General features: G+C 46.0%; 1 protein-coding gene across 3 annotated transcripts in view; it reads right to left on the reverse strand.

Annotated features, from left to right (window-relative positions):
• Nucleotides 1–2,257: 2,257 nt before the first annotated feature.
• LOC120049641 (rap1 GTPase-GDP dissociation stimulator 1-like) overlaps nt 2,258–16,187 on the reverse strand; it is a 43,338-nt gene continuing 29,408 nt past the window's right edge. For all 3 annotated transcript variants that reach the window (XM_038995960.1, XM_038995961.1, XM_038995959.1), the window contains 8 exons: nt 15,468–15,611; nt 11,782–11,913; nt 7,348–7,482; nt 6,850–6,975; nt 5,616–5,755; nt 4,856–4,982; nt 4,273–4,401; nt 2,258–4,090 (listed from right to left, as the gene is read on the reverse strand). In XM_038995960.1, coding sequence (XP_038851888.1) covers nt 3,963–4,090; nt 4,273–4,401; nt 4,856–4,982; nt 5,616–5,755; nt 6,850–6,975; nt 7,348–7,482; nt 11,782–11,913; nt 15,468–15,611 — 1,061 coding nt within the window. In that variant the 3' untranslated portion in view covers nt 2,258–3,962. The remainder of the gene's footprint in view (nt 4,091–4,272; nt 4,402–4,855; nt 4,983–5,615; nt 5,756–6,849; nt 6,976–7,347; nt 7,483–11,781; nt 11,914–15,467; nt 15,612–16,187) is intronic.

A 16,187-nucleotide genomic window follows, 5' to 3' on the forward strand; every position in this document is an offset into this window, starting at 1 on the left:
ATGCAGTCACTTCACCCCCACCTACATGTACAGATTACCTCAACTAGCCTGTACCCCTGCACACTGACTCGGTACCAGTGCCCCATGTACAGTGGGGCAAAAAAGTATTTAGTCAGCCACCAATTGTGCAAGTTCTCCCACTTAAAAAGATGAGAGAGGCCTGTAATTTTCATCATAGGTACACTTCAACTAGGACAGACAAAATGAGAAAAAAAAATCCAGAAAATCACATTGTAGGATTTTTAATGAATTTATTTGCAAATTATGGTGGAAAATAAGTATTTGGTCAATAACAAAAGTTTATCTCAATACTTTGTTATATACCCTTTGTTGGCAATGACAGAGGTCAAACGTTTTCTGTAAGTCTTCACAAGGTTTTCACACACTGTTGCTGGTATTTTGGCCCATTCCTCCATGCAGATCTCCTCTAGAGCAGTGATGTTTTGGGGCTGTTGCTGGGCAAAACGGACTTTCAACTCCCTCCAAAGATTTTCTATGGGGTTGAGATCTGGAGACTGGCTAGGCCACTCCAGGACCTTGAAATGCTTCTTACAAAGCCACTCCTTCGTTGCCCGGGCGGTGTGTTTGGGATCATTGTCATGCTGAAAGACCCAGCCACGTTTCATCTTCAATGCCCTTGCTGATGGAAGGAGGTTTTCACTCAAAATCTCACAATACATGGCCCCATTCATTCTTTCCTTTACACGGATCAGTCGTCCTGGTCCCTTTGCAGAAAAACAGCCCCAAAGCATGATGTTTCCACCCCCATGCTTCACAGTAGGTATGGTGTTCTTTGGATGCAACTCAGCATTCTTTGTCCTCCAAACACGACGAGTTGAGTTTTTACCAAAAAGTTCTATTTTGGTTTCATCTGACCATATGACATTCTCCCAATCTTCTTCTGGATCATCCAAATGCTCTCTAGCAAACTTCAGACGGGCCTGGACATGTACTGGCTTAAGCAGCGGGACATGTCTGGCACTGCAGGATTTGAGTCCCTGGCGGCGTAGTGTGTTACTGATGGTAGGCTTTGTTACTTTGGTCCCAGCTCTCTGCAGGTCATTCACTAGGTCCCCCCGTGTGGTTCTGGGATTTTTGCTCACCGTTCTTGTGATCATTTTGACCCCACGGGGTGAGATCTTGCGTGGAGCCCCAGATCGAGGGAGATTATCAGTGGTCTTGTATGTCTTCCATTTCCTAATAATTGCTCCCACAGTTGATTTCTTCAAACCAAGCTGCTTACCTATTGCAGATTCAGTCTTCCCAGCCTGGTGCAGGTCTACAATTTTGTTTCTGGTGTCCTTTGACAGCTCTTTGGTCTTGGCCATAGTGGAGTTTGGAGTGTGACTGTTTGATGTTGTGGACAGGTGTATTTTATACTGGTAACAAGTTCAAACAGGTGCCATTAATACAGGTAACGAGTGGAGGACAGAGGAGCCTCTTAAAGAAGTTACAGGTCTGTGAGAGCCAGAAATCTTGCTTGTTTGTAGGTGACCAAATACTTATTTTCCACCATAATTTGCAAATAAATTCATAAAAAATCCTACAATGTGATTTTCTTTCTCATTTTGTCTGTCATAGTTGAAGTGTACCTATGATGAAAATTACAGGCCTCTCATCTTTTTAAGTGGGAGAACTTGCACAATTGGTGGCTGACTAAATACTTTTTTGCCCCACTGTATATAGCCTAGTTATTCTTAGTTTTTTATTTTTGCCTATTTGGTGAATATTTTCTTCTTCTTGAACTGCATTGTTGGTTGCTGACATTGTTAATAGTGCTAATAATTAATAAAAGGGAATTGGCATCTTTCTCTCGGACTCCATTACACATTCATGTATTGGTCAATGGTGCTTTGGCCAGTCCCTCAATCAGATGGAATTAATTCCAATCAGAAACAGTGACAAAGGTGTGATCAACGGACATTACATCTGTCAAAACTACGTAGTGTTTGCCAGGCCTATCAGAGCGCCTCAAAGCCAGGCATGTGAAGCTGCATTCTATTTGAGATGGGGCTTCTGCTTACCCCTAACCTAATTGTCTCAGATCCATGAAGAGCAGTGAACAAGGATAGATGGGAAGGGACAACCATATGGAATGGAATGCAGCCTAGGTGACACCATTGCCCTTGCCAATGCACTCGGGAAACCCTGTTTGACACAATGAATGAAACATGATTAGAGTGACTTATCAATATTATGAAACAGATGTCACCCTCTTACTTTATTAACAGGCAGTACAAACTCTAGAAGCAACAGATACATTATCGCCAGCAATCATCTTTAATTATCTGTTTGAGTTACAATCTTCCAAATGTACAACTCAATGACATTTACAACAAACATTTATACCGTAACGCAGTTAGTTTGTAGTTACGTCTTGATTGGATTGTGTCTTTGTAAAGTTACAAATCTGAAATTACCATTCATACCTGACAAAATAAGAAAATTTAACAAGACCGATTAGTAAACAAATAATTTATATTTAAAAAAACGCCTATGTCACCAGACGTTGCCTATCGCAGTATCCAACATGCTGGAATGGGCATGTTCTCGATACTTGGAGTGGGAGAGAAACCATCACACATGCAAACAAAGCGCTGGCTGGGATAAACCATAGAGCGGTACCACACGTAGACGGGGGATCTTCTCTGGCTGTCTGGACCGGCCCATTCTGACAGGGTTATGGGGAGGTTCGCATAGCTGTCAGGGAGACCACAGTGACTATGTGAAACGACGCAGCCAGATTCCAATCGACGGTGACGTTCGAGGTCATCTCTTTTGCAGTCGCGTTACATAGATGATCAGATCTCACAACACCTGGAGAAGTGTTAAATAACTTAGGAACCACATTAATATGATATAGGAATCTTCTAAAATTTGCAGCGCTACTGCAAAAAAAGACGCCCTGGAACACACCCCATTGGTCTTCCCTGGCACACCCGGCTCATCATAATCCATACAGACATATACTACACACCTGGTATGGCTGACTGCTACACTCGGAGACCAGGGAGGGAGTGACTGTTTATCTGGGAGTTCTAACTTGTAACTTACACAGGATTCCTCAATGTCAGGTGAGAATTATTACGTGCTAGTGGAGTCATAGCCTAAGGTATGTTCAGTTGGGGTTAAACATTTACAACATTGCAGATAGAAATCTAACACATTTAGTTAACATAATTCCCTATTCTACTTGACAGACGGGTCATATCTGTTCTACATAATATATTTACATCTGAACATTCTGTAACATTTCCCCATTCTAAACATACCCTTGATATAACAGTAAGGTTGTTTGAGACAGCAAGTTAAGTTTAAATCGGGTTTGTATGAAAGTTAAGGTTAGAGAGAGGGATCGGTTGGGATTATCAAGCCAACTCCTTTCAAACGCCAGTTTAAGTACAACATGACTGAACCCTACTCAGCTCTGGAAGATCTGCCCAGGGCTGTGGTTTTGGGTATGCGAGGGTCCAAATGAACATGGATACACCATCAACTGGACTAAAACATGCAGTTCGTCTTCAACTCAAGCTAACATGAGACATAGGATGGATGCATGGCTGCTTAGTTTGTTTTCAGACCAACCTAACTCACAGTTTTTTTGTTCTTTTGTATTGTTTTTCAACGGTTTTCACAGCTATGGTCATCATAAAAAGTGTTCTCTCTTTGTATGTTTATCTATTGGAGAAAGAAAAGGCTGTCTTGTTTTTATTATGGAGGAGTACGCATGCATGAGCGGCGGTAGTGTGGGAAGGCAGGCTAAAGGCAGGCTGGAAGGCAGAGGGGGCGGGTACGTTTTAGCTGGAACAGCTGGCTGTTGACGGGGGCAAAGGGACAGGATACCTTGGCACGTGATGATAGGACACACAGAGGGAGGTTCTGGAGAGAGAGGGAAGGGGGGCAGGGATTGGCTATGAGGCAGGCATTGGGGGGAGTGGGGGATTGTGGGCGTTAAGAGTCCTTTAGCTCTGTGCCGTTAGCCTCTGCTCTGTGAGCGACGCCTGGTGGGACACCGTTTTGTTCTCATGCGACCGCAGCTTGGAGACCACGTCGATGAAGGCCAGGCCCTGCACTTCTTTATGGAGAGGCTCTGGAGGAGGGAAAGATAACAGGTCTCATTCAGAAGTCTTTAAAAGGAAGAGCACAAATCTAAACCAGAACATTCAGCTATATCCCAATGTCCATACTAGTATACCACTCTGCTATGCCTTAGTTTGGATATTGGAGCAGAAGCTGTCTAAGTGGCTGATTCAAAATGGCCGCCCCTTTTACCTGAGCCCATGACCGCACAGATGAGGATCATGGAGTTGTATTTGATCTCCGGGGCGGTCCTCTCGTCTGAGAGCAGCTTGTGGAGCACCTGCACCAGGCCAGCCCCGACAAAGTCCTTTTCAGCCCCCACTGAAACCATGAAAAACACAAGTCACAGACTCATTTGTCCAATTGTTTTAATGCATTTCAATGCTCCACCAGAGTCAATGCTTTGCTTCTGAGAAAAGGGTGTACTGAGCACCCCGTTACAAATGCTTCAACAGTGAATTTAATTCATACAGTGCATCTCACTAGGTCAAAATTGCTTTCCATTGTATGGTTCTAACTCACCCTGTGCATCATCAAACTACTTGCAGTTGAGCATGGAAAATGGAGATTTTTTAAACTGAGTTAAACAGAAACTTAGCTTTTTTCCCCCTCTCCATTTCTAAACATTTTACTACAGTATGCCCTACTGAACACAACCCAGGCATAGTCAAAGGAAGCGCTCCCAATCTGGACTTTACAACACCATGTGGCTAATACAGTAGTCAGAATTAGGCTGCACTGTGACATGAACCTGACTGTGACCCCTGACTCTTACCCAGGTCCAACCCGGCGATGAGGCCCAGAGCCACCAGCGCCTCGTTCTGCATGATCATGTGTTCGCTCATCGCCATGACTACTAAGTGCTTCACGCCTGCCCCCTGGATGACTGTTTTTACGACGTCCTAAAACCACAAAAACAAACATTTCAATGGGACACAATTCTAAAACGGGGATATCTTATCCACCTCGTGGGGGAGCTACTGGGCGTGCAGGGTTTTGCTCCAGCCCTGCCCTAACACACATACATACCCTCTACTAACCCGCTGCTCATCAGGACTCTGATTAGCTGAAATCAGGTGTGTAAGTTACAGCAGGGTGGGAGCACAAACCTGCACACCCAGTGACTTTCCAGGAGGAGACCCCTGCTCTAAATGATACATGACTTGTGTACGGTGCGTAAGTATGACATCTCTAGCACTGCCACAGGGGTGCTATTCTATATGACGAGCTGCAAGTAGGACGGAAGTCACAAATCTACAGATTAGAAGGAGAAAACCAGTCCGAGTAACACCTGAGTCATTCTCCCCTGAGATGAGACCGGATGGGCAGTATTGCAGAACTGCCAACGCTAGGTCTAGGCATTAACCAACAAGAAAGATCGTATTTCAGGAAGAGTTAGACAATGAATCACAGTCCGTTGTTCCCCTTTATGATCTGAACAGTTCCATCATGGGTCAGAATGTTTTCTGTGGTCACAGCCAGCCAGCTAGTCAGTCACAGACGGTGTGTGTGTTTCCATGGCAGCTGGCCCTAACCTTTGATTTGCTGTGGCGGATGAGAGCTGAGAGCAGTCTGTTGGACTCTCCCATGACTCCTGCATGGTCCTTGGCCTCACACCACTCTACCAGACGCTCCACCAGCTTGGCATTGGTCCCCAGCTGGTCTGCCGCATCCGCTGGGGAGAAAACAACACGTAACACTTTATTTTACATCCCCATTACCATTGGTAGCTCTCTGGTATATAAACTGAAATGACTGGTTTCTTGAAATGATTCGACCTAAAAATTGGTAACTTCTTGTTGAAATTATTTGGGTCAATTCTTGGTAACAATGAGTACTTTCTAGTATTTGTTATAATGAATCTCTGAACTCCAGGAAGGAAGAGATAAAAATGCGTATTGTAACGACATACAGGTATTAATGTCCTATCACCTTGAGTTGCCTGCTATTCTAACACCCTGTCAACATCTCACTGTGACACTCCGGTCCCATTGCGACTCAATCAAAGATGGACTCCATCGATCGCCATGTCACTTTGGATCCAACTGGACTGCACTTGGCCTTGTCCGGTCCTCCCCAACCACTATTTGATGAAGATTCAAACGTTTGGCAGAAAACTTATCGCATTCCTGGCTTTTTTTTTTTTAGACTGTACTTTCCTATCAATGGCTTCCCGAGTGGCACAGGTGTCACTATAGATCCGGGTTCGATGTCTGGCTATGTTGCAGCCGGCCGCAACCGGGTGACCAACGCACAATTGGCCCAGCGTCTTCCGGGTTAGGGGAGGATTTGGCCGGCTGGGAAGTCCTTGTCCCATCGCCCTCCGCTGACACGGTCGCCAGTTGTACGGTGTTTCCACCAACAAATTTGTGCGGCTGGCTTCCGGGTTAAGCGAGCAGTGTGTCAAGAATCAGTGCGGCTTGGCAGGGCCGCGTTTCGGAGGACGCATGGCTCTCGAAAATACTCTGCTGAATAAATAAAATCTTTGCACCTGGATTTGATACGGATCAATTTAAGGACAAAGAGTGAGGTATGGAAAGAATCAAGTTTAGAGCATCATTAGGAAAGCATTCTAGCCTCCATTTCAGAAAATGTTCCTTTAGATCTTTCTGCAGAGTTAATGGGTTGAAACATTCACACCTGTGACTGATTCTGGTCAATTTAAATAGAGCGCGAAGCACAGACCTCGGGGGCATCATTAGGAAGTTGTTTTACAGTGTATTAAATGTGCTATAATTGTGATATATAGGTGTTATAAAGATGCTCTACCTTGTGTGTCGATGAGCATGCGTAACGTCCCCAGCAGTTTGAACTGGACAGGAGGCATCTCTGACGGGAGGAACTTCAACACCGTATCTGACACACCAGCTGACAGCATTTTAGCCTTGTTCACCACTTAGGGAAAGATTATAAATAAAAGATTAAACATGTTAAATAAATAAATCCAAACTATTCTCGCTTCAAACTATGCTCCCTCCTCAAAGACATGTATAATCTGCTTTGTTTCCTTAGGTATGGACTGTACATGTCAATTAAGCTCTTCGCTGACAATATTGTACACCATGAAAATAAACGCTACACTAATTTAGTAACTATTGTATTCAACCAATATTAACCTAAGGAACTTAAGTACAGGGAAGCACTTTTGACTAGAAGTTGTTTGTAGTTGCATTTGCCAAAACCTGCCCCCACCCACAGATTACAAAGACGTCATATAGAACATTGACAGTATACTCAATCATGCATGGAGCGCCTTGGGCGTCTCACCAGGAATGGCCAGGTTGCGCAGGGCGCTGAGCGCAGCGTGCTGCACGGTGACGTTACCCTCCTCCACGTGGCGATCCAGCAGCTCCAGAAGCTTCTGAACGATGCCTGATTCCACCATGTGTATGCAGTTACCATCTGTGTGGGGGAGGTGAATAGTGATAACTCTGCCCACTATTTTCTAAACAACATTTTCCTGGCTTTAAGATTTCACAATCAGATGAAACATGTGTTCTGAAACTCTGTGGTGTAAATGAGTAATGGTATGCAATGACTAATTGTCAGGCTTGGGACTTGTATTCAGCTCACTCTGAGGGAGTGTGGTTTCATTGGAGGGGGGTGGGGGGGGGACTTAACTAGACAGAAAATCTGGAAGAAAGTGGGGGGACTTGCAAAAGTCGATTCCCTGTTCTACATGACAGAGAAGCGTGTTTGTTCTATATACAGTACATTTGGAAAGTATTCATACCTTCCCTTTTTCCACATTGTTACAGCCTTATTCTAAAATGGATTGAAGAAAAAAAATCCTCAATCTACAAACAATACCCCATAATGACAAAGCAAAAACAGGTTTTTAGATTTTTTTATTTAAAAATAAAAACAGAAATACCTTATTTACATAAGTATTCAGACCCTTTGCTATGAGACTTGAAATTGAGCTCAGGTGCATCCTGCTTCCATTGATCATCCTTGAGAGGTTTCTACAACTTGGAGTCCACCTGTGGTAAATTCAATTGATTGGACATGATTTGGAAAGGCACACATCTGTCTATATAAAAGGTCCCACAGTTGACAGTGCATGTCAGGACAAAACCCAAGCCATGAGGTCGAAGGAATAGTCCGTAGAGCTCCGAGACAGGATTGTGTCGAGGCACAGATCTGGGGAAGGGTACCTAAACATTTCTGCAGTATTGAAGGTCGCCAAGAACACAGTGGCCTCCATCACTCTTAAATGGAAGAAGTTTGGAACCACCAAGACTCTTCCTAGAGCTGGCCACCTGGCCAAACTGAGCAATCGGGAGAAGGGCCTTAGTCAGGGAAGACCAAGAACCCGATGGTCACACTGACAGAGCTCCAAAGTTCCTCTGTGGAGATGGGAGAACATTCCAGAAGGACAACCATCTCTGCAGCACTCCACCAATCAGGCCTTAATGGTAGAGAGGCCAGACGGAAGCCACTCCTCAGTAAAAGGCACATGACAGCGCACTTGGAGTTTGCCAAATGGCACTTAAAGGACTCTGACCATGAAAAACAAGATTCTCTGGTCGGATGAAACCAAGATGGAACTATTTGGCCTGAAGGCCAAGCGTCACATCTGGAGGAAACCTGGCACCATCCCTACGGTGAAGTATGGTGGTGGCAGCATCATGCTGTGGGGATGTTTTTCAGTGGCAGGGACTGGGAGACTGGTTAGGATCGAGGCAACGATGAACAGAGCAAAGTACAGAGAGATCCTTGATGAAAACCTGCTCCAGAGCGCTGACGACCTCACACTGGGGTGAAGGTTCACCTTCCAACAGGACAATGACCCTAAGCACACAGCCAAGACAATGTGGCTTCGGGACAAGTCTCTGAATGTCCTTGAGTGGCCTAGCCAGAGCTCGGACTTGAACCCGATCAAACATCTCTTGAGACCTGAAAATAGCTGTACAGCGACGCTCCCCATCCAACCTGACAGAGCTTCAGCGGATCTGCAGAGAAGAATGGGAAAAACTATCCCAATACAGGTGTGCCAAGCTTGTAACGTCATACCCAAGAAGACTCAAGGCTGTAATCGCTGCCAAAGGTGCTTCAACAAAGTACTGAGTAAAGGGTCTGAATACTTATGTAAATGTGATTGCATGTTTTTTGTATACATTTGCAAAATAATTCTAAAAACCTGTTTTTTGCTTTGTCATTATGGGGTATTAGAATAAGGCTGTAATTAGAATAATAATAATTAGAATAAGGCTGTAACTTAAATTGTGGAAAATGCCAAGGGGTCTGAATACTTTCCAAATGCACTGTGATTATAGAATCTGAGTTATATATTAGTCATTCGTACTGGTCCCCTGTGGGAATCGAACACACAACCCTGGCGTTGCAAGCGCCATGCTGTACCAACTGGGCCACATGGGACCCTGATCAGGGGTGCAAAGGTGAACGGCAAGGCACTGGAGCGACGAACTGCCCTTGCTGTCTCTGCCTGGCCGGCTCCCCTCTTTCCACTGGGATTCTCTCTGACCCTATTACGGGGGCTGAGTCACTTGCTTACCAGTGCTCTTCCATGCTGTCCCTTGGAAGGGTGCGTCACTTGAGTGGGTTAAGTCACAAACGTGATGGTCAGAGACCATGGTCGTGTGGTGCCAGGACAACAACCTCTCCCTCAATGTGATCAAGTGATCAAGACAAAGGAGATGATTGTGGACTACAGGAAAAGGAGGACCGAGCACGCCCCCATTCTCATCGACGGGGCTGTAGTGGAGCAGGTTGAGAGCTTCAAGTTCCTTGGTGTCCACATCAACAAAAAACTATCATGATCCAAACACACCAAGACAGTCTTGAAGAGGGCACGACAAAACCTATTTCCCCTCAGGAAACGAAAAAGATTGGGCATGGGTCCTCAGATCCTCAAAAGGTTCTACAGCTACGCCATCGGGGGCATCCTGACTGGTTGCATCACTGCCTGGTATGGCAACTGCTCGGCCTTCGACCGCAAGGCACTACAAAGGGTAGTGCATACGGCCCAGTACATCACTGGGGCCAAGCTTCCTGCCATCCAGGACCTCTATACCAGACGGTGTCAGAGGAAGGTCCTAAAAATTGTCAAAGACTCCAGCCACCCTAGTCATAGACTGTTCTCTCTGCTACCGCACAGCAAGCGGTATTGGAGCTCCAAGTCAAGGTCTAAAAGGCTTCTAAACAGCTTCTACCCTATAGCCATAAGACTCCTGAACAGCTAATCAAAGGGCTACCCAGACTCCTCTTTTACACTGCTGCTACTCTGTTCATTATCTATGCATAGTCACAACTCTATCTACATGTACATATTACCTCGACTAACCGGTGCCCCTGCACATTGACTCTGTACCAGTACCCCCTGTATATAGCCTCACTTGTGATTTTACTGCTGCAGTTTAATTATTTGTTACTTTTATTTCCTATTTTCAATGTTGAACTTTTTTTTCTTAAAGCATTGTTGGTTAAGGGCTTGTAAGTAAGTGTTTCACTGTAAGGTCTACACCTGTTGTATTTGGCGCATGTGACAAATACAATTTGACTTGATCTTCCTGTCCGGTTTGCACCCCCTCAGGCTTGTGCGGGAGGAGATCTTTGTGGGCTATATTCACCCTCGTCTCAGGGTAGTAAGTTGGTGGTTTGTTGATATCCCTCTAGTGGTGTGGGGGCTGTGCTTTGGCAAAGTGGGTGGGGTTATATCCTCAGTGTCACCCGACCCACCCGTCTCCAGTATCTATGCTGCAATAGTGTATGTGCCAGGGGGCTGGGGTTATTCTGTTGTACCTGGTGTCCTGTGTGAATTTAAGTTCTCCCTCCCTCCCTCTCCCCTCCCGGAGGACCTGAGCCCTACCATTATGCCTCAGGTAAGACTGGCTGTCCCCAGTCCACCTCGTCATGCTGCTGCTCCAGTTTCAATTGGTCTGCCTGTGGCTAGGGAATCCTGACCTGGTCACTGGACGTGCTACCCTGTCCCGGACCTGCTGTTTTCAACTCTCTCTACCACACCTGCTGTCTCAAACTCAATGCTTGGCTATGAAAAGCCAACTGACATTTACTCCTGGAGGTACTGATCTGTTGCACCCTCTACAACCACTGTGACTTTAATTATTTGACCCTGCTGGTCATCTATGAAGACTTGAACATCTTGAAGAACAATCTGGCCTTAAATGGCCATGTACATTTATAGTCCCCACCCGGCACAGTCAGAAGAGGACTGGCCACCCCTCAGAGCCTGGTTCCTCTCTAGGTTCCTGCCTTTCTAGGGAGTTTTTCCCTTGCCACTGTGCTTCTACTATTGCACTGCTTGCTGTTTGGGATTTTAGGCTGGATTTCTGTATAGCACTTTGTGACATCTGCTGATGTAAAAAGGGCTTTATAAATACATTTGATTGATTGATCAACTGGTGTTGTGGTGCTTACTACTAGAGAGAGAAGTGTTTCTGTTCTACATGATATGTTTCCAGTTTGAGTGATGATGAGATTAGTCAATATCGAGGCAGGTCAAGGCAGTTTTATCCTGAATAACCCATTTTGTTGGTTCCCTATCCCAGCAGGCAAAACTGGTTGAATTATTTCAGTTCAACATTGCAACGACGTCATTTCAACATAATGTAATTTCAACATGGTAACGATATCCTTTCAACATTGCAATGACTTCATTTCAACCAGGTTTGCCCACTGAGCTGTTACTACGGACAACGTGTGCAGTAATCTCTTTACCGTTGCGGGCAAAGTTGGCGATGGCCAGTGCCCCTGCCAACTGCAGCTGGTGGTTGTGGGATGGTACCCAGGAAAGGACCCTCTCGAACACGCTGCCCTTGCCCGCTTCAAACAGCTTCTGCATGGACTCATCTGGAGGGAGAGAGATGTGGAGAGGCTGTCAACACAAAACATCTGCCCACTGCATCAGAGGGGAGAGAGATGTCAACACAAAACACCTGGCCACTGCACCAGAGGGGAGAGAGATGTCAACACAAAACACCTGGCCACTGCACCAGAGGGGAGAGAGATGTCAACACAAAACACCTGGCCACTGCATCAGAGGGGAGAGAGATGTCAACACAAAACACCTGGCCACTGCATCAGAGGGGAGAGAGATGTGGAGAGGCTGTCAACACAAAACACCTGGCCACTGCACCAGAGGGGAGAGAGATGTCAACACAAAACACCTGGCCACTGCATCAGAGGGGAGAGAGATGTCAACACAAAACACCTGGCCACTGCATCAGAGGGGAGAGAGATGTCAACCCAAAACACCTGGCCACTGCATCAGAGGGGAGAGAGATGTCAACACAAAACACCTGGCCACTGCATCAGAAGGGAGAGAGATGTCAACACAAAACACCTGGCCACTGCATCAGAGGGGAGAGAGATGTCAACACAAAACACCTGGCCACTGCATCAGAAGGGAGAGAGATGTGGAGAGGCTGTCAACACAAAACACCTGGCCACTGCATCAGAGGGGAGAAAGATGTCAACACAAAACACCTGGCCACTGCATCAGAGGGGAGAGAGATGTCAACACAAAACACCTGGCCACTGCATCAGAAGGGAGAGAGATGTGGAGAGGCTGTCAACACAAAACACCTGGCCACTGCATCAGAGGGGAGAGAGATGTCAACACAAAACACCTGGCCACTGCACCAGAGGGGAGAGAGATGTCAACCCAAAACACCTGGCCACTGCATCAGAGGGGAGAGAGATGTCAACCCAAAACACCTGGCCACTGCATCAGAGGGGAGAGAGATGTCAACCCAAAACACCTGGCCACTGCATCAGAGGGGAGAGAGATGTCAACACAAAACACCTGGCCACTGCATCAGAGGGGAGAGAGATGTCAACACAAAACACCTGGCCACTGCATCAGAAGGGAGAGAGATGTGGAGAGGCTGTCAACACAAAACACCTGGCCACTGCATCAGAGGGGAGAAAGATGTCAACACAAAACACCTGGCCACTGCATCAGAGGGGAGAGAGATGTCAACACAAAACACCTGGCCACTGCATCAGAAGGGAGAGAGATGTGGAGAGGCTGTCAACACAAAACACCTGGCCACTGCATCAGAGGGGAGAAAGATGTCAACACAAAACACCTGGCCACTGCATCAGAGGGGAGAGAGATGTCAACACAAAACACCTGGCCACTGCATCAGAAGGGAGAGAGATGTGGAGAGGCTGTCAACACAAAACACCTGGCCACTGCATCAGAGGGGAGAGAGATGTCAACCCAAAACACCTGGCCACTGCATCAGAGGGGAGAGAGATGTCAACCCAAAACACCTGGCCACTGCATCAGAGGGGAGAGAGATGTCAACCCAAAACACCTGGCCACTGCATCAGAGGGGAGAGAGATGTCAACACAAAACACCTGGCCACTGCATCAGAGGGGAGAGAGATGTCAACACAAAACACCTGGCCACTGCATCAGAAGGGAGAGAGATGTGGAGAGGCTGTCAACACAAAACACCTGGCCACTGCATCAGAGGGGAGAAAGATGTCAACACAAAACACCTGGCCACTGCATCAGAGGGGAGAGAGATGTCAACACAAAACACCTGGCCACTGCATCAGAGGGGAGAGAGATGTCAACACAAAACACCTGGCCACTGCATCAGAGGGGAGAGAGGCCATCAAAATGTCACAGCAGTTATTTACAAAAAAAATTAAAAAGACAGACCACACAAATAAGCACACGTGTTTTTGGAAGATAATGTTACAGGATAAATGTCCTACTTCTTGGCTTCAGTATAACAAAGTGGTGAGGGAATGTAAAAGAATGTAAAGTCAGCAAATAAAGAAACGTCCCTTTTTCAGGACCCTGTCTTTTCAAGATCATTTGTAAAAATCTAAATAACTTCAGACCTTCATTGTAAAGGATTCAAACACCGTTTCCCATGCTTGTTCAATGAACCATAAACAATAAATTGCCATGTCCGTACTCGCAGTGGCAGACCACGTGTAACAACACCTGCACAGGATCGGTACATCCGGACATCACACCTGCGGGACAGGTACAGGATGGCAACAACAACTGCCGAGTTACACCAGGAACGCACAATCCCTCCATCAGTGCTCAGACTGTCCGCAATAGGCTGAGAGCGGCCGGACTGAGGGCTTATAGGCCTGTCATAAGGCAGGTCCTCACCAGACATCACCGTAAACAACGTTGACTATGGGCAAACCCACCGTCGCTGGACCAGACAGGACTGGCAAAAAGTGCTCTTCACTGATGAGTCACGGTTTTGTTTCAGCAGGGGTGATGGTCGGATTCGCATTTATCATCGAAGGAATGAGCGTTACACCGAGGCCTGTACTCTGGAGCGGGATCGATTTAGAGGTGGAGAGTCCGTCATGGTCTGGGGCGGTGTGTCACAGCATCGTCGGACTGAGCTTGTTGTCATTGCAGGCAATCTCAACGCTGTGTGTTACAGGAAAGACATCCTCCTCCCTCATGTGGTACCCTTCCTGCAGGGCTCATCCTGACTTGACCCTACAGCATGACAATGCCACCAGCCATACTGCTCGTTCTGCGTGTGATTTCTGCAAGACAGGAATGTCAATGTTCTGCCATGGCCAGCGAAGAGCCCGGATCTCAATCCCATTTAGCACGTCTGGGATTTATTGGATCGGCGAGTGAGGGATAGGGCCATTCCCCCCAGAAATGTCCGGGAACTTGCAGGTGCCTTGGTGGAAGAGTGGGGTAACATCTCACAGCAAGAACTGGCAAATCTGGTGCATTCCATGAGGAGGAGATGCACTGCAGTACTTAATGCAGCTGGTGGCCACACCAGATAGACTGTTACTTTTGATTTTGACACCCCTTTGTTCAGGGACACATTATTCCATTTCTGTTAGTCACATGTATGTGGAACTTGTCCAGTTTATGTCTCAGTTGTTGAATCTTATGTTCATACAAATACTTACATGTTAAGTTTGCTGAAAATAAACTCAGTTGACTGAGTCTATATATATTTTTGCTGAGTTTATATGTTGGGGTCAATGAAGGGTGAAAAGGGACTTGGTGTATGTTTATAAAGCATACCCACCCGTCTCCGTCTTATAAAGCATCTCCTGAGGAGCAGCAGGAGAAATCCGCTCAAAATAGCTCTGTATGCAGTGCGTGTAGAATAGTGGTGTTGGATAATTAAGATAAACAATGACTAACGGAAATACACAGAGGCCAATTTAAATTACACAAAATGATGCAATTGAACCTATAGACCGATAAGCATGACGGTCAAATCTATTTCCATCGATTGGTATTTCCATCAATTAATAAAAAGCATTATTTTGCAATGTATTTTTCTTTCTCCAGGTAATTTTTATTTAAAAATCAGCTTTTCATATTATTTTTGGGCCAAAAGCCGGCAATTGCTGGCTAACGGAAATCGCTATGTGTGTAGTACCTCCCAGAAGCAGCAGCACCATCAGATCGGAGGCAGTCTTGAGCTGGGCCACATCCTCATCCCTCTCCCCATCCACGGTGTGAGTCACCACATCTAACAGACACTCCACCAGGCCCGCCTCCACCAACTGCAACTTGATCACATCTGAGAGAGAGACAGTTATACAAAATTAGAAATTACAGTTAATCCACCGCCGGGAAATGCTATCAACAACTTATGATACACACACACACCAGCTCTCCCAAACACACCCCACGTTTGTTCCTTTAGGCTATACACCCCAATCATTGTCCATTTCTGTCCGTCAAAAGTACTTAAGTCAACAATTTTTCAGACTGTGTGCATTTTGTCGGACAATCATTAACCGGTCATTCATCCGGCAATAACTGTTGGAGCTAGAAACACAAGCATTTCACTACACCCGCAATAATATCTGCACGTGACCAACAAAATTTGATTTGAAATTACTGCAGCCATTGGCTGCAGCTAAAATTCTCAGACACAAAATCCCAGTGTTCTAACAGCCTCATCTTTTTCAGGATGTATATCTTGATGCTTTCTTTGTGTACCCAATTCCTACGTGAGTGTCAGAGTGAGTAAAAAAAGAAAAAAAAAAGAAGAAAAGAAAACTGTCCAGACATGGATAATGATGGTTCAGTATACACCCAGTGTACAAAACATTAAGAACACCTACTCTTTCAATGACAGACTGACCAGATG

This window comes from Salvelinus namaycush, chromosome 6, assembly GCF_016432855.1.
Source record: "Salvelinus namaycush isolate Seneca chromosome 6, SaNama_1.0, whole genome shotgun sequence".
NCBI classification, from domain to species: domain Eukaryota; kingdom Metazoa; phylum Chordata; class Actinopteri; order Salmoniformes; family Salmonidae; genus Salvelinus; species Salvelinus namaycush.